Raw genomic sequence first — 20,696 nt, forward strand, 5'->3', positions numbered from 1 at the left:
AAGACATGATTATTTTGGCGGTAAGCCTAAAAATTGGTCCCAGTTTAGCAGTTCTTTTGGTCGAGGATGATGAACATCGGTCTGGCATCATGTTGGGTACAGGCATATCACTTGATCTTGATTCCTTTTTAATTAATTAAAAGATCTTTAATTTGTCAGTTCACACCCATGCCATAAGAAGACAAACCCTGTTACTGAGTGCCCACCCAAGAAAAGAGCTTCCTACCATCGACAACAGCAAAGCCAAAAAGGGCAAAACAATAAAATAGAATAAATATAAACTCAATCATAGCAAATCATAAATAGCCAGTGTAGTAGCAGAGAATTAAAAAAGTTAAATAAAAAAACTCTCAAAATCAAAGGGAGGGAAAAAAGAAAAGAAATGCAGAAAAAAAACAGCGATGGAGGTGTAGATTCCCTGTGCTTGTACATCCTTCACCGACCTGAGATCTTACTATCTTTCACATCCTCCGTCCAAATGACCGTTTTGTTGACATCCCCCCCCAACCAACCCCCACTCCCCCCATCCAGAACTCTTGCGTCCATCCTTCATTGGTCTTTCTTGTGGTGGGCGGTGTGGCCGTTGGTCTTGCTGTGGTACGGCTGCAGAGCGTCTGACCTCTGCTCCAGGAAGTGACGGAGCCGATCTGGAAAAGGAGCGATGAAGTCATTCCAAGGAAAGGCGTGTGCACAGCATTTAACATTCAAAGTCTATAAAACACAACCATCTGTATAATGTTATAATAAAACATGTTTACCAAACAAAAACAACAAATTAAAAGGTCATTAATAACACACTATATGAGAAATTGTTTTTAAAGTGAGTAATAAAAAATGTCATTATTTTCATAAAATAAATGTATTTCCCCATCCACACAGCACATATTAATAAAATATAAAAGCATTATATAGAATTAAAATATGATCTTTTATTTGTGTCCCTCCGTTTTGTTTTCCCCATCCGTCACACCAACTTATTTTCCTTCCAAAACAAATTAACTGTCGCATCGCAGAGAGAAAGTGACATCATTTAAGCCTTCAGAGGAGCTCAATTCAAAACCTAAAATTATGATCTTATTTATTACCGATAATTTGATGTTTAATGACAGGTGTCTCAAAATATAATGTTGGATGGGGTCTGTCAACCCTAACCTATCCGCCCCATCACTGACAACAGACGGAGAAAACAGTATTTAAATTAATTCTTAGTGATTTGTGTCTAATAATGGGCCAATTAATTTAACCCTGATGTATACATTTTTTGTGTGGCGGCCATTTTACCCCATCTCATGGAATGACTCCGCTATGGCTTTTTTCGCAACAATAATAAGAAAATAACCAATCTTTGAAGAAAAAATAAATTAATTAATTTAAAAAAATACGTTTGTTATCGTACCGTAGGTGATCCTCCCCGCATGCTCCGTGCTGAGGGCCGTTAGGAGTCTGGAGAAGTCCGTCTCTCGGACACCCAACATGGCTTCCAAGACGGTTTCCACGTCCCTGTGTTCCAAGCCCCCGTCGTCCTCGCTTTCGTACATCTGGGGGGGGGGGGGGGGCATTAAGGAGAAGAGGGCGATAAAAATCTGGAACCTGGAACAGAAACCCGAAAAGAGGGCAAAGGGCACTCACATGGAAGGCCAATCTGAGGGTCTCCATCGGTCGCGATAACTGGCACACGGCAGAAAGCGCTATCACGTAGCGCCTCAGGTCAATCTTTCCGTCTCCCTGCTGCAAAGAAGAAAATCACTCAATTCAACGGGGGAGTCCATCTGGGATGTTTCACTCGCTCGGAGTAAACTTTTGACAGTGATTTTAAGTATTAGAGCTTGGAAACCTTGGCGTTAGACCATTACATTTAGCATTATGAAGGTAAGTCAGCTGCAAAAACAGGTGTGAACTTTGAGGTTGAAATTTTGTAAATCGCTGTCCCTCAATATTTGATCGAAAAGAAATGATTTGAAAATTTCAAGAATCAAGTGCTAGCTCAAAATAATTCAAAATAAATATTGCTTGTGAAAGTCACATTTTGGGGAAGATCTGCACCAACACTACTTTTTGCGTTTTTAGGCAGAACTGGACTGGGGAGAGGGAAGTGGAGAGGAATGGGATTCAGGCTTCAAACTCGCAGAATGACAACTGTGCGAAATGTCACAGATATAATAGTGACCTAACTTTCATTATTATGCAAAGTGTGGTCAAACCAACATGGCTCGTTGATCCTCTGATGGTAATCACCAATAACTGAACCGCCAAATATCCAAAATGGGTGTTTCCAAATCCAGGCTGAAAGCAGAAAGTGCTACTTGAGCAAGTGGAAGATGCAAGATGGGATTCGTGTATTTCTATTTGCAGATTGGGAGGTTGCAAAAGAAAATCGTCCAGTTTTGAGGGAAGATGGAGACTTGTATGCCTTGGGCGTGTTTAGTAACTTTAGCGTCATGCACCTCGTCCAGCAGTCTGTGGACTTGGGAGAGGGTGTGTGTGACGGGCAGGCCGAGGTGCTGGGCCAAGTCCTCCAGGCCCAGTCGATCCCCCCACAGCTTCCTGGCTCTGCCGGCCTCGCGCTGCAGCTCCACGTCCGTCGACCCGACTTTCAACCTGCGAACAGCAAACAATGCTCAAGACAACTACAACACCTAGATAATCACAGACGGAGACAAAGTTCAATGCTTTTTTTTTTTTAATGTGAATCCTCATTTTCCACTCACACCTCGTGTAGTACGTAAGTGATGGGGGACAAACCACAATCTGCATTCTGTGCAAAAACTCAATCCATATTCGAGGAAAAGCTCGGTCTCAGTTTTGCAAATTCAGGTAGTTATCTAAAAGAGATGGGTTTGGTTTTATTGCTTATTTCACTGTTTACTGACACCATTTTAATTGCTCACGTGCTGCAGTGTTGTTACCGGTGTTGAATGTGTGACCTGCCAAATTGTGTGATACTATTTCCCCCCGTGTATTTACAAGACATCTAAAAGATTAGTGTACACAGAAATTACAGGATGGTTGCTCGCCACACAAAACGTAATAAATAAACGCCATACATTTCTCATAAAAATATGAGAAATGTAGGTCACCCCCAAAAAGGTGTTGGATCTTCTTTGGTTGTCTTGCATGAAGCAATTTGCTCAAAACTGTTCAACGAAAACAGAAAAATGTTTGCGCCAACAAACAGCAAATTTATGAAGAAAAGCAAAGATATTTTTCTCCTCAAAGTGGCAAAATCAGACTGCTGTGGGATCATGTTATGTGGAGTGAGGTTTCGAATGCAGATTGTGGATTTGTCCCTCGTACTTGCATTGAACTTATTAAACTTACCTATGTACCGTGTGAGGGGTGGGTATGAAACAGGGAAACAAAAAAAAAAAAAAAAAAAAAATCCAAACTATTCCTTAAAACCAAGGAAAATCCACATCAACATGAAAATATTGTTGCCCCACAATAACCCCAGGAAAATGCAGTTGGGGCCAGTTCCCCCCCAACTACCATAAGATGTCGCCACCGGACCACATTCACTTCCCAAGGGTTTAAAGTCACAATTGTGTTAAGAAGGCTTTATGGTTCTGCGTCGGCGCCTGCGCACATAGTCCGCCGAAACGCTAGATGGCAGCGACAAGTTTATTTTAGCATGGGATAAAAACGGATCGCGGATATTTCACACCGCGAAAGTGAGTGCCATTTGTTGGTCATTATAATTAGAAGATGATATATGATATGATGAAAGTCATATTGACATATTTTGGAACCTCCTCAGCCAGCCTCTCTCTCGATCTGCTCCCTGTTGTTTTTCACCTGAAACACGAGAAACGCATAGCGGGGGGAAAGCAGACCAATCGCAGCTCTTGCCGTCTTGCGTCGCCCCGACACGTAGTCACATTTTTGGAGAGGCCTCTGCGGGCAATGCTGGGGATGCAGAGACCTACAGTGTACCTATGCAGAACCGTAAAGCAGAACCATAAACACACACCCATCCTCCACCCAGTCCAACCAGTCAGCCCAGTCCTTCCCTCCTTTACTCACCCCAGGCGAGACACCAGCCTATTAAACGCCAGCAGGGTGCTGTTGCCCGGGATACGCAGCGGGCCCTGCGATAGGCTCAGCTGCAGGTCCTCGAAGGACAGGTCCGTGAGGGGCAACCGCAGCGCCCTATCAGAAGGCAGGACAAACAGAAAACATCAACCAGGATGTTCTATTTACTTGTCCCGATAACCTGTTGGTAATATAAACGCTTGTGTGACGGAGAAACACAAAAAACGTGACGGATTCAAAAAGACGTTCCCCGAACACACTCACTCGGCCATGAGGCGCCTGACATTACAGGCGAACAGGGCGGGGTCGCACTTCTCCTCCGCTGACGGAGTGTAAATCGGAAGGTACTGGGAAAGGAAAGAGGACGGGAGTTGAAATAACAAAATGTCTCTCCAGCGCCGGAGAAGAAGGCGACACCTTGAAATATTTCGACGCTCACCTCAATCTCCATAGAGTTGTGGAGTTGGCACAGTGTGAGCCACAGGATCTTGAATCTAAAAAAATAAATAAATAAAAAGGAGAGGCAGGGGAGGAGGATGAGGAGTGTGTGTGTGTGTGTGTGTGTGTGTGTGTGTGTGCTGTGCACTTGAAAAGACAAAGGAGTAGAAGTGGCCTGAAGTGTGGAAATCAAAAAAATAAAAAAAAAACAACAAAAGAGAGGTCCAAGAGAGGAAAGTTCGAGGGCAAAAAGGAGGCGTGTCAAAGTGTACAAAGTCACGGATGATCGCCCTGAAGCGCAGCGGCGCATTTCTTTGGTTTTCTCATGGAGAGGGGCTTGTTAACAAGTACAAGCAACCAGGCCGTGTGTGTGTGTGTGTGTGTGTGTGTGTGAGAGAGAGATACTTACGCGCCGGGACCTTGCCAGGTCCATGTAACAGTATCCTGTGGAGAGGAAGGGGAAAGAGGAAACAGCCTTAAGATACACATACGCTACTCACGTGTACACAGAAACTCCCCACAGCGAGTTGCCCGTTTTCCATCAGCTCATGATGCCACTTCTCTCCCTGTTTAACTGCCGTGGGTGGGGCGGACACCTTCATTTATTTATTATAGTCATTTAGGAGATTAAAAACAAAACAAAAAATAAATAAAAACCACACTTAATTCAGGGAAACGTATTTACTCCTATTCACACTACTATCGAAACATTCTGTGGAAACACCAAAGATCATCACCTCAGTAGTTTATTATCTCTTCAGCAGGAGTGAGCCGCAGTAAAAATAAAGCTGTGTCGTAAGAGTAAGGAAGAGGTCATTTTTATTAGAGGGCAGCTACGCTATGTTTCAACCCAGGCCTTATTAAAACGTTGGTTCCCATCATTCATAGCGCAACCTCGACAACCTCGCAACCATTTCCTATTGAGAAATGTACCACTCTGCTGCGGCTTCTCACTGTGCCTCGATGCAGTCCAACGGGGCAAAGGATTAAGAAAAACATTTAAAAAAAAAATGTTCATCTCAATCTCAAATAAGAGAGGCTCACAATATTGTCAGGTAATGTGATTATATTTTCAGACCGCCAATTAGCGCTTTCGGCTACATCCGCCTTGACGTACGAGACTAGAAACAGGAATTGTGCCGCTTCCAATTGGCGACCTACTGTAGCCAACATCCCGCTTTGGATGTACTGTGTCACTTGTAATTGCAAGTAGTTTTAAATACAATGTAATATAACTGTTATTCATAACATGTTAACAAAATACCCGAAGACCAGTGTGATTATACTAAGTTTGCCTTTTTAGAAAAAAAACAAAAGTTAATGTGTTTGGGTTTTTTTATAAGGATAAAAAAAAAAAATTCCCCAATGAACTGTAAGTTTCTCAATCATAAAGCACTGTTATGGTTGTGCTATAAATGACGGGAACATACATTTTAATAAGCTTTGAGTTGATAAAGAGCCAACCTATTCTTTTGAAGTGATTAAGAAAAGATTACATTTTTATGTGAAAGCGTATATAGCAAAAATGTGGTTAGGAATGATAGCCCAGCCCAATCAATATACTGTTCATGTAAAACTGGATAACATTTGAAATTCTTTCATTATCAGCCAGGCAGAGCAACAAGGCGGTAAAGGTGATACGCTTTCACTACGTGCGTATGCGGGGAGGGTGCGTGCGGGAAATCTGGAGGAAATGTTGACGGAGCTTTCGAGGGAAGAAGGATTAAAACAGGTCATAATGGGCGGTGCATTATTCATTACATCGGGAGGCGACAGGAGAGACATTACACCTGCTGGTGATGGGGGGGGGGGGGGGCAACACACCTGTGTGTGTGTGCGAGAGAGAGAGAGAGAGAGAGAGAGATGAAATTTCATCCTATGAGAACATGAAGTCATTCAACGGGACACAAGCGCATTCGGACGTAAGGGAAAGAAAACCATTATATCGCTGGTGTGTGTGTGTGTGTGTGTGTGGGTGGTCGGGTGTCGAACCTAAACTTGGATTACAACCAATCCATTTTTTGTTTGTTTTTTTTGGGGGGGTGAACGCAGGACATTTACCAATTTGTTGAGATACCTCAACACCACTGGTTGTACTGGGAGCGCCGGGATGAACGCACCTGAGAGAGAGAGAGAGAGAGAGACAGAGAGAGACAGTCAGGTGTGTCCCTAGCAGACACAGTTTCCCGTTCAAACCCTAATGTCCTCCTGTTGAGAGACGGACGGACAGACGACCGTGCACCACATTCACTATTCATCACCCCAACGGATGCGGATATGCACCCGTCTATGAGCTACAGCTCCCTGAATGCATGGAACCATGGGAGGGGTACCAGACAGGACAGATAACACTTTGATTGATGCCCAGGGGAAAATTTGGGTGAAGGAAAAAGGTCATGTAGGTCGGTTACGTTATTAGGATTGAAAATGGCGTCTCATCGTAACATAGTCGACATGAATGATTATGGGAAATAAGGACCGACTACTTCTCACGATCAGAGTTCCGAAATATTTGAGGGGAATTTTGGAACAGCTACCGTTCCGTTTTTACAGATGCGGTTCAGTCAAGTGAACTTCCAAGGTTTCAAGAGCTAACGGAGGAGACTAGAAACAGGAAGTTTTGTCGCTTCATACTGGCAACCTACTGTAGCCAATGTTCAGGTGGCTTATTCAACGTGGACACTACATCTATGTACTGGATGGGCACGATTAGTCGACTCCAGCAGTGACATCTACTTCCGGGAAACCATTCATGATTAATAAGAGTAACACATGCATAGCACACAGTAGAACGTGCTTGTATGAGAGAATGATGGCGGCGAGACGGAGCTAAGTGTGGTGTTATTTTACCCAATTTGGGAAAAGGTATAGAGTGCTCGTTGTGTGGGATGAAGCTGTCTTACCACGGTTCTACTACTGTGATGCGGAGTCATTTGTAATTTTAGCCGTTTTTATTTTGTCATCTCTGGATACACTCCTTTTTGTTTGGTCGCTGTAGCACTTTGTCCACTTGGAAAAATAAAAGAATCATTTTAAATAGTTGTAGTTATATTATTTATGTACTGGTAACTGTTTTTACGTGCGGTTCACGGTCTATGTTGGGGGGGTGATGACGTCACGGCTAGTCGAATGAAATTCTTGTTAGTCGACAGCTAAAAATGTTTTAATGCCCATATCTCTAGTGTCTATCCATCTATGAATAAAGATAGATATCTATCTTATCAATAAAGTCTTAATTACACATGGGCCCAGTGCTTAGTGGAACATTATTCAGAGGCCTTAACAGCAGATAGGGAAGAGGAGAGGACTGCATGGTGCACTTAAACAGTCTAGGCAAAGACACACACACACACACACACACACACACACACACACACACACACACACACACACACACACACACACACACACACACACACACACACACACACACACACACACACACACACACACACACACACACACACACACATACACCTGATAGAACGCTACAGCTCTGTTGTCCTGAAAGCCAGTGAAAAGACATAACCAGAGGAGACACATCCAGGGAGAAACAATAACACACAGCAGACAGAGCTGGACACTGTGTGTGTGTGTGTGTGTGTGTGTGTGTTAGAGCAACGCAGCACTGGCAGAGTGTGACCACAGGGCTTGCCGGGAACAACAGAGGAGTAGAAGAGAGAGGATTAACCAGGGACAGGGCGCAGGAAACAATGGCAGACTTCACAACTGGGTTACCATAGGTCAACACACACACACACACACACACACACACACACACACACACACACACACACACACACACACACACACACACACACACACACACACACACACACACACACACACACACACACACACGCGTCCCACACAGATAGGACTACAGAGTGCAGATAACACAGAAAGAGACGTTGGCGCACATACCAGGCTTGAATCTGATGAGGCCAGATCTGTTGGTGCACGTTCCCTCAGGGAAAATCATCATCTGAAGTGAAAATGCACACACACACACACACACACACACACACACACACACACACACACACACACACACACACACACACACACACACACACACACACACACACACACACACACACACACACACACACACACACACACAGAACAGGCATGTCATACTTAACCTTACTGTATTACATTGTCTTGGCCTATGTGTGTCTGTGCATGTGTGTGTGTGTGTGTGTGTGTGTGTGTACCTGGGGCCACTCCCCTGCCAAGTGGGACCTCCGCTTGATCTCCTCCACAGTCTTCCTCCGAGAATCCTGGTCGGATCGGAACACCAGCACGGGCCGGATGTAGTTGATGAGGGCTGGAGAGTGAGAGTAGACATCAGGACTGGAAACAAACATCTTTTTTTATTTGCTATTATAAATTTTTATATTATAAGATATTAATCAGATAATTCAGGAATTTATTTTAATTATTGTAATATTTAATTGTTATTATTATCATTATTATTTATTGTTATGAATATTTATATAATGTGATACAGGTACTCCTCACTTAACGACCGAGTTCCGACCAATGACCAGGTCGTTGAGCGAGGAGCCGCCCACTTACGGAAACATCAGTCTTGGAGATTGCGAACGCTAGTGTAGTGACACCGCACTGACCGACTGCGGGAGCGAGACTGAGAAAGCGTGATGCGAGAGGACATGCTTGACGCGGAGATGCCGCGCTGCCGTTTCCACGACCAAAGTTCTCGTACAGCGTACATTACCGACTGGTCAGAGTACGTGTGTGTCTATGTATGTATGTATGTATGTATGTATGTATGTATGTATGCATGCATGCATGTATACACACACGCATGCATATATATATATAATTTTTTTTTTGCCCCTTTAACTGAATGAGCTGTATTCACAAGTATTCTATGGCACCAAAAGCGTTTTCCTAGCATTTTAGTTAAAGGGTTTCCTCTGAAACTCAAAAGTTCTGAAAGCTGCTGAGAGCAACGTTTTTTTTGTTTTTGGTTTTTTTTTTACAAAGGAACGTGATGAAATCTTAAGATAAGTGAAAGAAACACGGTGACATCGCTTCACGAAACTGCTCATTTGGCTCGTCACGGTGATCGCTCGAGAAAGGACGTTGGTAAAATGCATCATAGAGATGCAACAGCGGGAGGCGCAAATCAGTTGTCCGCCCAAATAAAAGCTTTTGAGATGCTGATTTCCTATACGAAGACAAAAATAAAACCGTCAATTGTCAAGTCGCATGCTCGGGCTCTTGTGAAATAAGAAGCGGATATGCGTTTAAACTGCCTTTGAATAGCCTAAAATAAACGTGGATGACGGAAAGGAACTCTGTGAAATCAAACCAAGCAAAGTGGATGCAAGCTTTTACTCCTCACTCAACTTGTTCATAAAAGGGAGGACATTTAAAAAGGGCAAATTTGGAGCTGGGAGCATTTCGGAAGCCGAGACACACTGAGGAGTCCTCCTCCACCACCGCTCTCCAATTTTTATCAGACCGAAAAAGAAAAGAAAGAAAAAAAGGTACACGTCCTAAATTAGCCAGTAAGATTTTCTCCTAAAGCAGCTAATGAGGAGCTACTTTTATCCCCGAGACCGTCATCTTTTGTGATTATGGTCCCTAAACACTAACCAAAATGATATAAATGGAATTCTTGTGTTTTGTAAAAAAAGAAATAAACTTTGATTCTTTATTCCCACTACATTCACCATGTCCAACCTAAATTTCAGTTCTAAAGAAAGAAGACGAATGCTTGAAAACCAACATATACACCAGCCACTATGTATCAAGAGCAATGAATGGAATCAAATGGCAATGAGAATAAATGCAATCAGAACCCAAACAAAAACAATGGCACAGGAGTTGGTGCGGGACGGTAGTCGTTCGACTCACTGCCCCAGACCGGGATGCTCCTGCTCTCCAGCTTGGTGACGATGGAGCTCATCGTCATGGTGACGGGGATGGCGTCGAAGTACGACGAGTGCGGTGCCAGCGTGAGGATGGGTGCCTCGGAGGGCACGGCCCGCTCCCCCTTCACCCGGATCCAGTGGAAGCCGCCGCAGAACCACATGGCCCGCATGATGGCCCTCAGCAACAGGTCTATCAGCCTGCGGGGGCAGGGGTGCAAACAGATTAGCGGGGGATGACAACCACGTTTGAACCCCGTCTCCCGCATGGAGTTTGCATGTTCTCCCTGGGTTTGCAAGGCGTCCCCCTGGGCGCTCTGGTTCACACGAACCGTGCATCTGAAGTTCGTGTGAAGACTACAAATGAACGATTCTCTCACTGCCCTGACACATTTAAGAACCTGCTTTTCTATTTCATGGTCTTCCGTACAGGTGTGTTACTTAAGTCGTCCGCTTCTCTGTTTGTAATACTCTGGGATATCAGTCGCACTTGAACAAGAGGCTCTTTAGCAACTCACAGTACATTTTCTTTCTTTTTTTTTTCTTTTTTTTTTTTTTAGTAAGAATGGAAGGATTTCAGCCCTCAGCTTTCACTGGTCTGCAGATAAGATCCTCTCGGGACAAAAAAGCTGTTTCTCAACAGCAGGAAACCAAGGAACCAAAGAACCCAAACCTGTGTCGCCCAGCCCATAGATCTAAAAATGGCGATGTTTGATTTATTTTTTTTTCTTTTTCAATTTTTAAATCCCTTGTTGCTGTGCCTCACCGGTTGCTATTTTTGAAAAATATATAAAAATAAACGGTTAAGTGTTGAAACAATGATGAGACAAACTTGAGTTTTTAAGTCACCTTTTTGATGGCTGCTGATTTCGGTCATTTCTATTTTTTCTTTTCTTTCATGAGAAAAAAATTAACATGCGTCCATGATACAATTGGGGACATGACGCTGGATGAAAAGCAGCTCTGCTTGGGTCACACCAAGTACCAGGGAGAGAATGACAACGTTACTACGTAGTGGCATCTCATCAAGAAACAATGCAAGGCTTGTTCTTGCACTAAAAAAAACAAACTGAAATATTACGTATTAAATAGATTTGAAAACTATAATATAACACTATGATGTCAAAATGTATACACAGCATCCAAACACATGATGGTCTCCCACAAATGCTATAACAAGAAGCATGTTGTGCACTTCACCTCCAGACTCCTACTGCGTCACAGTTGGTTATTAGCGCATCTGCTTACACACACACACACACACACACACACACACACACACACACACACACACACACACACACACACACACACACACACACACACACACACACACACACACACACACACACACACACACACACACACACACACACACCTCCTCCACCATGACTGCGGCTCCATGGCGTAGTCGGAGCGCCCCAGCGATGCGGCGAAGGCGAATGGCCAGGCCAGCAGCATGAGGAAGGCCACCAGCAGCAGCCGCACGGGGAAGACCGTCACCGACATCAGACCAATCTGGAGAGGAGGAGAGGGGGAGACATGTTTAATTTAATTGCTTTATTTATTCATTCACTTATTTCTTCTTGAGAGCAGTGTTAAAACATTTCTATTTTTGGCGATCGTCACTTATTTGTATTTTTATATTGAGAGAGAGAGAGAAAGAGAAAATTGTTTGAATTCCAGTGTATCTCCCATCTGTAATGCCACATACTGTACACTCATTGCCAGAATTCCAACAGAGGGAAAGGCTCAAAGCCAATGATTATCTGTCTATGCCTCCTGCCATGCAGTCAACCATTCGTTCGGAGGCCGGAGGTGGGGGGTGGTGTGTGTGTGTGTGTGTGTGTGTGTGTGTGTGTGTGTGTGTGTGTGTGTGTGTGTGGGGGGGGGGGCAAAGTGAATTACTGCCTTCAAGAAGGAAAAAGCAGCCGCCTATCCTTCCATCAAAGTGTTCAACGACATGGCCAATACGCAGGTCCACACATCCATACTAGCAGCGAACAAGCTGAGAAATGATGTGTGTGGAGAAAAAGAAGGCACAAAATAAAGAAAGAGAGCCCGACCCCCCCTTCTGACGCTACAGGCCAGGACGACCTTAACATTTCTTTGGATTTAATTTGCGTACTTACTCCTACATGCAGGTAACCAAGACAATCTTCAAATCACAAATCTTATCAAAGAGAAGAAAAAAAAAGTGTATGAAACAAGCTCCCTCATCATACAAGGTAAAGCTGGGTGATATATGGTTGGTAATATAGATGCTGTGAGACTAGATGGTGTCTGGGGCTTTAGCTATTGTAATATTGTGATTGCTGTATTTAAAGCAGCATTACGGTTAAGTAATGCACTTTACATAGACTGCTGCTTGGTCATAATATCCACATTGCTTGATTGGTTGATTGTTTTCCAATATTTCTCACATATTTGAGATAACAAATATTAAATACATATTTATAAATAGAAGAAAAGTAACATAAGAAAATAAATACATAAATAGAATAAGATTACATAAATATATAAATATGTCCAATATTTCATAAATATATTACGAAAGCATCAATAGTCATCCCCAAAAATATAATCAAATCATCAACATTGAGGTATTCGTCGAACGATATGGTGGATTTTGAAGTGTGTACGAGCGATTGATGAGTCCTTTAAGGCACCGGTCACACAGTATGAGTGCAAGTCAGAATCGTTAAGACCTCAAACCTAATGAAGCTCGCGCCAGATAGCGGGATGAGAAGTCAGCTGATTTGATCCGTCATGCCTTTTCCCTTACTGTAATGAGGAGAGTATGATGTGTGTTTTGTTGTGTGTGTGTGTGTGTGTGTGTGTGTGTGTGTGTGTGTGTGTGTGTGTGTGTGTGTGTGTGTGTGTGTGTCACCAGGGGTCAGACCGATTGCAGCCAGCAGCCTATTTTCGACAGCCAAGTTGACTTAAAACCACCCCCCGGCCTCAGTGGAACCATGTGACTCTCTCCTCCTTCCCTGTCCCAGGGGGGAATCTTCTCCACCCGCTCATCCATAGCACCATTCCTTGCTGCTGGTGGTGGTGGTTTGGTTCATCCAACCCCCAACACACACACAATATTCAAGTGAACCCCCCCCACCCGCCCAGGTGCAGCCCGCAGGACTAGATAAATAAATAAACAGTAATGGGGCTGATTTATGGCGCTCCGACGCCTCCCCGCAACCACCGCGGCATAACAAATCTATCTGGATAGGAGGTTTGGCTGGTTTATCCTATCTGTCCCTCTGAAGTCCTGCTGAAATCCAGAGTGAGCAATTTCTGCGCCAAGCATTTTGCTTCTGGAGCTCTTCGTCCGGGTCCTCCAGGGTTTCAGAGTTTAGTTGCAGGTGGAGGGGACATCATCTTATCCTACGGGAGCGCTCGGCGCTGCGTTTCCAGTGAAAAATCCGGGGGCCCTTGGGAGGGCAGAGCGCATTAGCGTCTGAAATATTCAAGAGGTTCTGGGGCGGGGGTGTGTGCGTGCGGGGGGGGTCGTGCGGGGGGGGGGGGGGGGGGGGGGGGTCATGCCAGTCCCATTGTCTTAATTCCTGCTGACACATCTTATACATATGAAGGCCATGAAGTCCCGGATACCTCATCCGTACCCAGACTACCAGAGACGCGTGGTTACATAAGCAGAAAACCATGGAGCCATATACAAAACCATCTCAGGCCCATATACTGTATGTACCAGCACGGTACAAAGGGTCTCACCCAGCAGCGGAGACAGATGGGGGAGGTTAAGAAGAGGGGAGGGGAAGACAGATGGAGAGTGTAAGGGGGCCTGTACGGGGCAGAATTAACGCCTGGGCACCAAAGGTCTCGCTTCAGTCGAGGGACGTTGATGACGGCTGTCCCGAGACGGTGTTAAAATGCTCTGAAATCTTTTATCAGCTAGAATCGACAGTGAAACGCGCCCGGTTAGGCAGCGTGAAACCATCAATAAGAGACCAATCAGAATAGAGTATTCCACAGCTTGTGTAATGTTTTTTATGATCTACTTTGTAAAGTCTATATACATTTCTATTTTCCTATACATTTTACAGTCATATCTCCGTTCCTATACCCTGTCACCATTGTTGAGAGAACTTTGAAGTTGCAATAAAGAACTGCCGCAGCTTGCTGTTTATATCTTTATCAATTAATATTTGTAGAAAATGTGCAATTCACTGTGTTTTATTATTTTTTTATTCTTCATAATAAAGTCCAAATTTGACATGCTAAGGATTGCATGTAAATAACATACAGTGCATGGAATAGATGGAATAAAAGCACTTGCAGTTATTGGTGCATAATTTACTGTGCAAGGGCTAAAGCATTAACAAGCGATGAACAGCCAAATAGAAAACATCCTGGTGTTTGGCCTAATGGGTTACACTGCATGGCTGAAGGGTATTTTACTCAAACAAGGTTAGCCCAAAAGCAAGAGAAGGAGTTGGATTTCCATCTTGTAGCTGAATTGAATAGACAACAGTGGCTATTCTAATTTGGCTGCTCTGACCCCTGAATCATGCTCATTTGGTTTGTTAAAATGATCTAATAAATAATTGAATGTGAAAAAGAACGTGGGCGTGATACAAATTCTCCTTATTTACACCTTATTTTGGGCAGTAGCCCTATTTCTATATAAAGAAATTGATTTGTGTTTTTTTTTATATTTTAAGTCCAGAAGGCCCCAGGTGAAATCGAATAGAACATTTGCTGCGAGCCGAGTTGATCCTACAAAATTTGGACATTCACACCCCTGCCTTTTCTCCCCCCCCCACCCATTTATCTCTATCTCTGGTCAATTACATAATGGACTGTGTGGAGTTGCCTCAAGTCGGCTGGGCGGCCGTGGGAAAGGGAGCCCTGCTGCCGTCTGCAGCCACGGCTTGACCAAACATACCTTTCCCCCTAATGTATATTAGGATTTTGTTCTTTTAAAATGCACAAGTCTGGTTGTTTCAATAAATTGACTTAACAAAAACAAATACTTTCTAGGGCAGAGAGCAATTCCTGGTGCAGGCACCTGCAGTTTTGCCAATCAAATGGAGACATTTGGCATTCAAAAAAACATCACCAATCAAGTCCCTCTCTCTGATTTTAGTCTTGGACATGCCACAGATTGCCCTGCGGCCCCCAGAGTCCCAGGACCTGGGGCAGCTTATCTCCTTCCTGTGGTGAACAGCACCCTGGGGTGTGGACTAATTGTTGTCCAATTTGAAGGGCCCTTGATTCACTGACTTCCACCTGGCGACCGAGGAGAGCACACACACACACACCACACACACCACACACACCACACACACACACACACGCACGGCGTAACGCCCATGTTTACGCTTGAAGCGCACAGGCCAAAATGTCCGAGCTCCCCGTGGTACTGCGGTCGAGCCAGCCTCCACTTCAAAAAGCACGGTCAAAGCAGCCCACACGTTGTTTTGCAGTACATGTATATACTAGGCATTACGGTAAGAGCATGTAAGAACTGATTTCAAATGAAAAGGGACGTCAAGGGAACAAGATTTCACATTCATTCAGTCAATAATGAATGAATGAATGAACAAATTAATAAAAATACATATATAACTAAATAAAGCTGCAGTGGAATTGGTCTGGGGAAACAGGAAGTTTCCTTTTATTAGCAATGTGAAATCAGACGTAACATAGCTTATGAGATTTTAGAGGGCTTTCATTTTGAAAATCAACATCACAATTTGCTGTTATTGTCTGAGTGACATTATGAGCTGGTCTACAATGATTCTGAGGTTGAATTGGCAGTAGTTCGTATTTTCTGGTGTTATTCATTTTATTTATTATTTAATATAAATTCATTTTGCTTTATTTAGTTATGTATTTTTATTAGTATTATATGTGAAATCTTGTTCCCCGTAACGTCGCTTTTATTTTAAAATCAGTTCTTTCACACTCTTACCGTAATTTCTATACAGGTGTGGAAAAAAAACACAGGGGTTAGTTTGACCGTGTTTTTTCGAAGTGGAGGCTTGCTTGACCACAGTCCCGTGGTCAGGGACGTACGTGGTGGTGCATTGAAATTTGCAGTCAGCATGCACTGTTTAAGTCAAATAATGTTCAAAATCCCAAAATCCACTTTTGAGGACTTTGTTTGCCAAAGCTTTGAGAATTACATCCACACCCAGAGTTTAGACACTGTAAATTATGGCTGCAGGAAGAACATTCGAAATTTGAATTTGAATATTAAAAAAAATAAAATAAAATAATAATAATAAATCACAATTTGAATGCTGAAATTGCCATTCGATTGTGTATATTTTTTTATAAATGAATAAATAAATAATTTATTATAAATCTTTTGGTTACAACATTAGTTAATCAACTCGCATGTGATGAGCAATAGAGTTAATCCAGTTTGTTGCATATTGAACGGATATTAGAGAGAAATATTCCCGGTAACGGTGTGTGAAGTACGCGTCAGCACAAGCACACCAGCACGTTTCCCCCTCCTCCGCCGTTTCACTGTGTTCAAGGGGGAGTGACCAGACTGTCCAGTAATTCCACAGATGCGGCGATGAAAGTAGGAAATGAACCTGACCATCCCCATCAACCTAATGCAGAGGTTATCAACCACCATTTGCCACCGGGCCATGAGAATGCAGAGGGTAATTTTTTCAGGAGTGATCTGCGATCTGCTCCGCAGCGAAGGAGCAGCAGGAAACTGAGTAAATTGAATACATGTAGAGTTTTTATTCGCTCTGTCTGGAGAAAAGATCGCTTTGATTGAAGCTGTGGAACTGTGCATAACGCCCCCCCGCCCGGTACTAAATTTGAGCATTAAAAATTTGGATATATTTGAATATGGAAAATTATAAAGCATACTGTGGCAGTTTCGCCTACCACACGGCACCCAAGTGGCATTTTCAGGGCCCTCCAGCACGGAGACACAGAAGACATGGGTTTCAGACACACAGTTTATTGTAGCGAGTGGGCCATGTGGAATAAGCCCAGGAGCAGATGGATACATCATGACAAGGGCTCCTCTCCTGAGTGTGTGTGGGGATGAGGGTTTTACCTGTTGTTCGTCAGACCAACCAACGAGCAACAGGTATGCAGCCACTCTGATACTGGGCCCAAATCACCTAGATCCAGGACAGGTGTGGCTGCTCGAACCACACCATCCCCACACCACACATACAAATTGTAATGGGATTATCGAGGAATATCTACAGCCCTAATGTACATGACTACAGACAATGTCAAACCAATCTAGACTGCGTCCTAAGCCGACCGAAGGTGTGCTGACCATGCCCTAGAGGACGACGAAGCGATGGTGGCCACTCCCCAGGAAAAGCCTCAGAGCACCAGCTAAACTTCAAGATTAAGGTCCAAAGTGTGACACTGAACGACCCCAGACGGCACAACATCGCTCATAGCGATGGATAATGTTTCTCGACTCTAGAGCTCAAGAGTCTCACCATTTCCAAAAGACTTTCTCACAGACTCCCATTGGGTGCTACTTACTGTAACATGGTATCTTGTCAGACATAGGCTTTACATTTAGACATGTAATGTAGAGATGTGATCAAATCCTTTACACACAAGATAACATGATAAACGGCAGCTGACAAATACCACACTACAATTTTTACACAGCAATCCCATGAGCTGTCATTCACAGTGAGTTTAGGGACAGGCAATAATGTTCCTGCTAACTTAACAGTGTCTTGCCATGGCCTTTTTGCATACAACTGGGCTCTTTAGAAAGTCTAATTCATCCGTCTGCGAGCTGGACAGTCGGCAGGCTCACCCCTCACCCTGTGATGGTCCCCGTTTGTTAGTGTGCCACTCAGCTGCACAGAGGATGGCTTTCCATTTGTGTTCCTGGTCGACAAATTGCAACGTCCCCAGTGCTGATGATATTATTTTGTTTGCCATTTAAAAAGACCAAAAAAAAATTAAAATGTATTTACAAAGGCCCAAACAGCCAAAGGGAGGAATGTGCTCAGGCACCGTACATGCACGTTCTCTGTTGCGATAAAATACAATTCAGTAGTGGAAAAACATGTCTCACTGCCACATTAGACACAGGTAGTGGGAGCTGGGAACCAGACACAGATAGGACACATGGTTCAGTTTACTTCTAATTGAGCGCCGCTTTAAACGAGCACAGCTGCCAAAGAAAAAAAAAGAAAAATAATAATAAAACACTGTTTACGCTGCCCTTAAACACTGGTGCAAAAGTTGACAAAGTGGACTACTCCGGCGTGGCTTCAAGCACAAGCAACACCCTTAAAGCATGTGAAAGCCTGTGTGGCTTTCAGAACATTTTAACAGTAACACACACACACACGAGGCTGGAGTTCCACTATGTGTGCGTATGTGAGTGTGTTAGAATACATGACCAGGACAGTGTTGCTGTTTCCAAAGCTCATTTAAGACCTGGCATGAGAAGACATCGATCCAATGATGGATGGACAGGAGCTGATCTCCACTGTCCAACAGACAGATATTAATGAGACAGGACAGGAAAGGCGGGGATAACAATTGATTTCGGTGGTCTACTAAGGATGCCTTAACAAGACAGAAGAGGTAAGATAAACGGGAGTATGTCACCAGCTGCTGCTCTCTGTCATTCCAAGAACACACACACACACACTCCAATGATGTGTAAACCTACAACAACATCTTGTTTGCATGTCTCGTTTACACAATACACGTTTGCACCCATCCCCAGGTGTGGTCAATCGTATGATGGACGCAACGAATAGCTCGCCCCTCCATCAATACTTTTAATTACCTGCAAACATCTTTCCCCCTTGGCCTTCAAATACAGTGGGGTTGAGATGCTCTATGTGCATTATGATTTTATTCTTTTAAAATGTACAAGTCTGGTTGTTTAAATAAATTGACCTGACAAAAAACATGCTTTCTAGGGTAAAGAGCAACGATTCCTGGAGCAGGCACCTGCCTATTTGTCAATCAAATGGTAACATATGGTAACATATGGCATGCAAAGAAACAATCACCAATCCCGGTTCTAGCCTTGGTATTGGAGAACGGGACAGATATCAGCAGTCCCACAGTGATAGCGAGAAAGTTGAAATGACTGCTTGAGTAACCAGTCTGAATCCATCCGGGGCAATTCGACTGGGACTGCTTATATAGCCTATGCAGAATTAAGAAACTTGCAGGACCAGGGCAGGGGGGGGAATGCCTCCTCCTCGTCGTCATGCCATTGGTTCTGTTCTCGGCTTCACGTCATCCATGTCTTACCTTCAGTTTCTCTGCCGGGCTCAGCCTTATTTCGTGGACGAAGGGGTTCCTCAGCGGGGGATCCAACTCGGAGCCGCCTCCATCTAATCCACGGCGGTGCATGGCTGACAGCTCGATTCCTGAGGAAGGGGAAGGTGTGGAGGATGAAGAACTGCACGATCAAGATGCACAAAAAAAAAAAAAAAAAAAAAAAAAGGCGTGTGCACTGGGCTGAACTTGCAGGACAACGTGTTTTCTCCACCCAGACCTCTGCTTTATTCGGACAACTACCACACCGCACCAGAGACACGCTGGGCGGGGATTGACGCTCCACACCAGCGGCCGCTGCGCGTCCGCGCATGCGCAGACGCACCTTCTCCGTCATGCCGCTACACACGCACACGAAGCGGAGCGTCTCAAACCGCTGCACATTTACCCATTTAACATTGAAGTTAAGTCGATCCACTTGTATCTGTTTTTTTTTCTTATGTACGTCATTTTCTATTCTTTGATTTATGGTTGTATTTTTTTTTTTACCGTACAGGACGTCCATCGGCACCGCAAAACAGAACAGGATAAGATAAGATGGTGAGACGCTGAACAGTCGAGGGAGGACGAGGGAGGGATGGAACCCGTGTGTATCTGAAGTCCGTCGTGTTGCTGTGGAGCGCGCAGCATTTGATCCTCCCGCAGTTTGTTCGCCCGAGGCTGGCGAGATGTAGGCTGATGTGCACCGTAATTAGACGTAACCACGGTCCCATGAGAGTCCTGGTGCCCCCCCCTCTCTCCACAGAACCCAGAAAGACAAGAAAACAAATAAACAACCTAACTAACGCAAGTGAATGCGTTGGGATCGGGACCTTGTCAACATGGAACTATATTAAAAAAATAAAAAATAAAAGAATGTATTTCAAAATGAGAGGGCGGACGTTATTTGGGTTTCTATGTAATGTCAACGTTTGATCAGACATGTCAGCTTGTTATCCGTTGTTAAAAGTTGAGAACACAACTGCTACGGCGGCTGACCTCCGAGATCATGTTTGATCGTGATCATTTAAACGTAATAATTAAAGGGTATTTGTTTCACAGGCTCATATA

General features: G+C 44.0%; 1 protein-coding gene across 1 annotated transcript; it reads right to left on the minus strand.

Annotated features, from left to right (window-relative positions):
* Positions 1 to 542: 542 nt before the first annotated feature.
* Positions 543 to 19,983, minus strand: lpcat1 (lysophosphatidylcholine acyltransferase 1; the record flags this gene model as incomplete). Its single annotated transcript, XM_080021076.1, has 15 exons — positions 543 to 647; positions 1,397 to 1,538; positions 1,630 to 1,728; positions 2,445 to 2,598; positions 4,021 to 4,146; positions 4,294 to 4,376; positions 4,469 to 4,523; positions 4,877 to 4,911; positions 6,529 to 6,587; positions 8,392 to 8,452; positions 8,685 to 8,797; positions 10,357 to 10,571; positions 11,749 to 11,888; positions 19,620 to 19,738; positions 19,890 to 19,983. 15 exons carry the CDS (start codon positions 19,981 to 19,983, stop codon positions 550 to 552), a joined length of 1,593 nt encoding a protein of 530 aa, XP_079877202.1. The 3' UTR covers positions 543 to 549.
* Positions 19,984 to 20,696: the final 713 nt, after the last annotated feature.

Source organism: Zeus faber, assembly GCF_960531495.2.
Source record: "Zeus faber genome assembly, chromosome: 1".
Classification (NCBI taxonomy): domain Eukaryota; kingdom Metazoa; phylum Chordata; class Actinopteri; order Zeiformes; family Zeidae; genus Zeus; species Zeus faber.